Source organism: Babylonia areolata, chromosome 26 (genome assembly GCF_041734735.1).
Source record: "Babylonia areolata isolate BAREFJ2019XMU chromosome 26, ASM4173473v1, whole genome shotgun sequence".
In the NCBI taxonomy this organism is placed as follows: domain Eukaryota; kingdom Metazoa; phylum Mollusca; class Gastropoda; order Neogastropoda; family Buccinidae; genus Babylonia; species Babylonia areolata.
Genome location: NC_134901.1, coordinates 26,514,531 through 26,520,530, shown reverse-complemented (window position 1 = coordinate 26,520,530; position 6,000 = coordinate 26,514,531). Strand labels below are relative to the sequence as shown.

Here is a 6,000-nt window from a genome sequence, read left to right as displayed (position 1 = left end):
AGCCCATCCTCAGGCGATACTTCATGGACCTCCAGGCGCTCCAGCAGCTGAAGCATGTGGCTCTCGTCATCGCCCTGCTCTTCATCATCGTCAAGACCTTCACGTTCGTCGTGGAGCTGCTCAATGCCTTGGAGTCGAGGAACGTGATCGTGGTTCCCTGTGAACAGTACGCCCAGTTCAGAGCCAGGTTCAAGCTGGTGCAGACCCTGCGCGACACCGTCGTGTACAGTTTCCACAGCCTTAAGTTCTTCATGTATTTCACGATGTGTTCCAGCTTCCGCCAGAAGGTGTTCTCCATTGCCAGGAAGATGTTCTTCTGTGGAAAAGCTCAGGGGGATAGGCGGAAGTCCAGGGTGGTCAAAGACAAGAACAACAAACAGATCGAGCAAACAGACCATACCGGTCAGGAGGGCAACAGTCGAATGAACTCCACTGGACTCCAGGATTTAAATGGTCATCATCCCACAGTATTTAGCAAAACAACACATGTGTAGCATCAACTTTGGGGAAACGTGTGTGTTCACATCTTAGGTGTTTAAGACAAAGATACTATACTGCATGTGCTGTTTGTAGAAAGTCTCCTTATTTTGTTATATACATCACATCACTTTATCGTCACATGGAAGTGTATCTGCTACAAACTGTGCTCATTTGAACTCTCTCTCATTATTTGCAAAGGTGAACAACTTATAAGAACGCTCGTATGTGCTATTCAGTGTAATACAAGCAAAACAGTGATAAAATATTTGGTTTACTTAAAACATTATCTTCATGGATAAAACCAATAAGACGAAGTGCCCCCCTCCCCCTCCACCTGCCTCCCCCCTCCCCTTCTCCCCCACAAATCAAACGAAACTCCAGCATCACTCCCCCAGCCTACTCCTACCACTAGGGCGTGTCAACAACACAAACCCTCAACAACAGGTGTGGTGTCTCCTGACATTGTGCTCACTGTCTCAATTGCTGATGGAACAGGAACTGGGTCAATACAAACCACGTGATGTATGTTCACTACATGGAAGGTCTTGATTAATAACACTACAAATCAAATATAACATCACCACAGACAAGTTGCTAGAACCTCATCATTGTGTCCACAGACATTAAATGATAACAAACCATTGTTGAGGCAGTGATTATGTGGACTGGACTTGTACATTCATGTGAATATGTGCATGCGCACACACACACACAAACACTCTCTCTCTCTCTCTCTCTCTCTCTCTCTCTCTCTCACACACACACACACACACACACACACACACACATAACCCCACATGCACCCCCCCTCCCACACACACACACACACACATGTGCACACTTATAATTACGCACCTTCTACACACCATACACATGATGATGCAAACTGACAATTGACATTAGCAATCACAAAATTGTGAAAACGCTTTTGTAATGACTATCTTTCTTACCAGTGCATTATTATAAACTGAGTTTCATCAAGGGCTGAAAAACTGACCTGACCAAACAAATGCTATGATATTCGGGTAATAAAATAATCAAACAACACACATGCATGCACACACACACTCACACACATACAAATAAAGCAATATGTACACACACACACACACACACACACACACACACACAATCAATCGGCATGCATACACACACATTCTATGATCATATTCAACCATGATACATACCTCCTATCAGCTATGAAATGCATAACCTATATACAAAAACAAACATCCCTGTTGGAAAGCTCAATATTGTAAAAGTTCTGTAAACTTTTAATACTCAGAGATGACATTCAAAGCAAAAAGTAGTGCACATACAAGAAACAGGTAATACAAACTGTGTCACACCCACAGTCATGAAACATATAACACATAAAAGAACTGGAACAAATAAAAGAGACAAATGTCTTGCACACAGATAAAGAAAAATCTCTCATGAAATCTATGGCAGTATTTCTGAATACAGTTCAAGCCATCTGTCTGATCTCAGTGTCATTTCAGCCAGCACCAAACAAAGAGCAAAAAGCTGCAACACACTGATGAAATGCCACAGGCTCCGTAACACACAATTATTTTTCTTTCTCTCTTGGGAAAGCAGCGAAGTCAAGAATCCTTTTCCTAGTTCTGGCACAAGATGCGTAATAGTTCATGGCTGCGGAGCTCCAGCCATCCTGAGTGTCCTTACAGATCAATAATTACCAGCTGCCCTTTCAATTTCTTGCCGGTGAGTGGGCTGGTTTTAGCACCTGGCTCTGGGTTTTATTTACACAAAGTTCTAATGAGAGCGTGCAGCTTCAGAGATCAGCTTACTGAGCGTCAAATTTACTTGCTTACAGTAGTGAATTTTAATGCAAAAATGGACAACTAAAAGGTGGGGGGGTTTTGTTTGTTTTTTGTATATCTATGTCAATGCTCACCTTAAAACATTTCTTGTTGTTTTTGGACAGTGCTGGGTGAAGTTTTATACAGATCTTCTCCCCTGCTTTTCCAGGTTGGCTAGTATTGTCTTTGTTATGTTTGGAGTGGTGTTATAATGCTCTGCTCCCCACTTTGTTTTTAAAGATGATTTATATTCAAGTGAGAAAAGCTAACCTCTCCTGTCTCACAAACACAAGAAAACAAAGGAAACATGAACTTCTGCTGACTGCTTTATCATCATTCACGCAGTAAGATTCATCTCAGTCTTTTCCAGAGTTCAAACTGAAAAGTACAAGTGCAAGGGTATTGAAAAAGGTTGTAAGATGGTAGGGAAAATACCAGTAAAAAAGGGATAAGCAAATTCAGACAACTCCAAAGAGCACACAGCTTCCTGAAGAATCCTCCAAGAGAGGAGGCACACTGCTGGATTACAAGCAAGACAACTGCTGGCTGTTTTGCCCTGGGAGTATCAACCAGACCTCCAACAGCAGAGAAAAATTCCGACACACAGAGGAACAGCTCCTAAGGATTGGTGCACAGCCTACCAACCAGATTTCCACATGACCCCCGAGACAAGAGATTAGATGACAACAGTGATGTCCGAAGGATGGAAAATGCAATAACTTATTAACTTTACAGAACTTATCCACTTTCTTTTTTTTTCTTTTTTTTCAGAACACTATATTATCCTCTTTTCCTTTTAAAACTTAGTCACCTCTCCACTTAAAGCTCATGCAGATTTTTAGATATTAGTGGACATCCTTCAGTCTTTGGAAACTATGGAGTTGTGCTCTGAGTGATGTTTCTGGTGCAGCATCAGTTGTCGCTTGACAGGCCTGTTGGAGATTTTCAGGTGGGATTTCTCTAAATACATGTCTAGACGTATGAACCCGAAATTTAGGCAGCTGTTAGTTGTGTGTGTGAGGATTCTGTCTTTCCCTTTTCCATACACTGGAAAGCCCAGCAAGTTCTCTCTGTGGGTGTGAAGGCCATCACCTGCCTGGCTGCAACAGAGGCTGCACCTGGAGGAGTTGGAGAGAGGCTGGGGTCCTATGGGGATGATCAAGTTTTGTTTTACCTGTTTTTATTTGGAAATTATCAACTAAATCAAATTTCATCTTCTGAGACCTCACAGACACTTTTACGTTTTCACTTAAGACGTGAGCCAGCTGAAGAGACTGGGATGGAACTGACAGGTGGTGCCAGTAAAAGCAGATCATGTAAGAGATTTTTTTTTTTAGTGTGGTGTCATTTGTGTTATGAGGAAACATATTAAACAGTGTTGAACAGTTACTCACTCTTTTCAGACCTGATACTACCAGGCCTTCACTTTCTCTTTCTTTTGGCAGAAATGGCTTTCCACAGTAAACATGTTCCCTCCCATACTGGGAAATCACCCTAAATGGCTGTAAATGAAGAGGTTAAAAAAACAAACAATCTTCTCTGGGTTTTGACAGCACAGATAACAACTGTTGCCAAATCAAATTTCACTTGGATATCTTCATCCTGTATTCATCTTCCATGCTCATCCCCTAACCCAGCATACACAAGGATGTATACAAAGACATACACTGTCTGATATATGTTGTCACTGATTAATGTTTTGTCAGGTTGCGCAATGTGGGTAGTTACAATTATCTCGAAGTTTTATACATAAACACATACATATATATACATATATATATATATATATATATTCATTTCAGAGCAATACCTCTTGAACACCATGCATGTTCGGGCTTTATATGCTTTGTTGTGAGTGTGTGTGAGTGAATGAGTGTGTGATTGTGTGTGTGTGTGTGTGTGTGTGTGTGTGTGTGTGTGTGTGTGCACATAAGCATGTTTGTATATCATTCTATTTGTATCTTTGTTTTTATCTTTATTTTGTATCTTGTACTTTATTAATTTTCTAATTTGTCTAACAGTGTGTGTGTGTGTGTGTGTGTGTGTGTGTGTGTGTGTGTGTGTGTGTTTGTGTGAGTGTACACTTCTGCATCTGTTCATATCATTCTATAAATCTGTATCTTTTATTCATTTCATATCTTGTATTTTTTATTAGTATATTTGCATCTCTTTCTTTGTCAAACATTGTGTTTGAGTGCATGACCAAATATACTTAAATACTGTGCATATTTGAATACATATACATTGCACATATGTAAATGTGTGTACTGCTACTGTGGAATGGTGTGAAGTGGTGTGTGTGGAGAGGAGTGAGAGTGGGTGTGAAGCAAGACAGTATCTGCTTTTTAAGTGAAGGGTAAATGGCTGTATATAAACTGCTGTTTTCTACTTCCTCTTGAAATTGCATAGCTTTGTACATATGCATAATAATTGTTTAACATTACTGAACAACAAAAAGAAAGAAAGAAAAAAACAGCTGCTGCCAAACGACTTGTGGTGACCTCTGTATTATGATTGTAAGTAAGTTGGTGTACAATGTAGTCATGTATAAATATATATTATTGTACTATAAATTTTGTGGGGTTTACATGTGTGATTTCATGAAGAGTGGACCAGTGTGAGCAATATATGATGATATGGCATGTGTTAATGAATGTGGCATGTGCATTTTGGTTTGAGTGAGTGTGAGTGTATGAATGTGTGAGTGGTGTATGTGTGTGTGTGTGTGTGTGTGGGTGTGCGTGCGCGCGTGCGCGCATGCGTGCGTGTGTGTACCGGTATGCTTGTGTGTGTGCTTGTTGTGTGTGTGTGTGTGTGTGTGTGTGTGTGTACAAATACAATACTGGTTGCATGAGTATGCATTTAAGCATTCATGTATATGTGTGTTTGCATGCTCATATGCATTTTAACGTGCACTCATGTGTGTGAATGCTTGCTTCTGTGTACACACACACACACACACACACACACACAACACAACACAACACAACACAAAACAAAATAACACAACACATCACACCACACACACATACACACACAACATGCACCAACCATGACAGATTCATCAGCATATAATGGAAGAAAACAAGAACAAAAGCAAAAGTAGAAAGGGTTAGTGGAAAACAAGAGTAGGAACAGTGCTGTTTGTTTACTTCATCATCCATTATTTCCTTCTCTTTCTTTGGGTGGGGATGGGGGGTAGGATTGGGGCTTGGTAAGGTGGGGCAGAGTAAGGTTTAGTGGGGTGTGCTGGGGGTTCACTGCATGTTCTCTTGCTTCTAGTTTACTTGATTGTGTGCTAGCTTGCTGGTGTTGGCTGGTTGGTTGGTTACCCAACTGGTTGCATCCACAATCTTTGTATCAAGTTCACATTAGATACAACTTTTTTCTTTCTTTTGTTTTTTGGGGTGTTTTTTTTTTAATTGTAGTGCATAAGCTACATATAACATGCCATTTAGCCCCATCTCTATGCTACAACATTTGAAAAACTGAAATGATATTTGAGCTTTAGAAATCTAACAATCAGACAAAAAAAACCGCCCTGAAATCACCCAAATGTGGCTGACTGGGCTATTATGTAGAATAAGAGACATGATCCAACAGACAAAAAAATAGAAAACATAAGTACTCCTCCTGAACACATGTGTACCCTCCCAAAAATAAGCTTACTAAATATGGCCAAACAGACAAAACAAGG

General features: G+C 40.4%; 2 protein-coding genes across 4 annotated transcripts in view; one reads left to right on the top strand and one right to left on the bottom strand.

Annotated features, from left to right (window-relative positions):
* Positions 1-5,007, top strand: part of LOC143300512 (uncharacterized) — a 133,991-nt gene extending 128,984 nt beyond the window's left edge. For both annotated transcript variants that reach the window (XM_076614243.1, XM_076614244.1), the window contains one exon: positions 1-5,007. This exon is cut by the window's left edge and continues 436 nt beyond it. In XM_076614243.1, coding sequence (XP_076470358.1) covers positions 1-494 — 494 coding nt within the window. In that variant the 3' untranslated portion in view covers positions 495-5,007.
* Positions 1-6,000, bottom strand: part of LOC143300768 (RAB11-binding protein RELCH homolog) — a 186,568-nt gene that overhangs the window by 149,479 nt on the left and 31,089 nt on the right. The gene's annotated exons all lie outside the window — the stretch shown is intronic.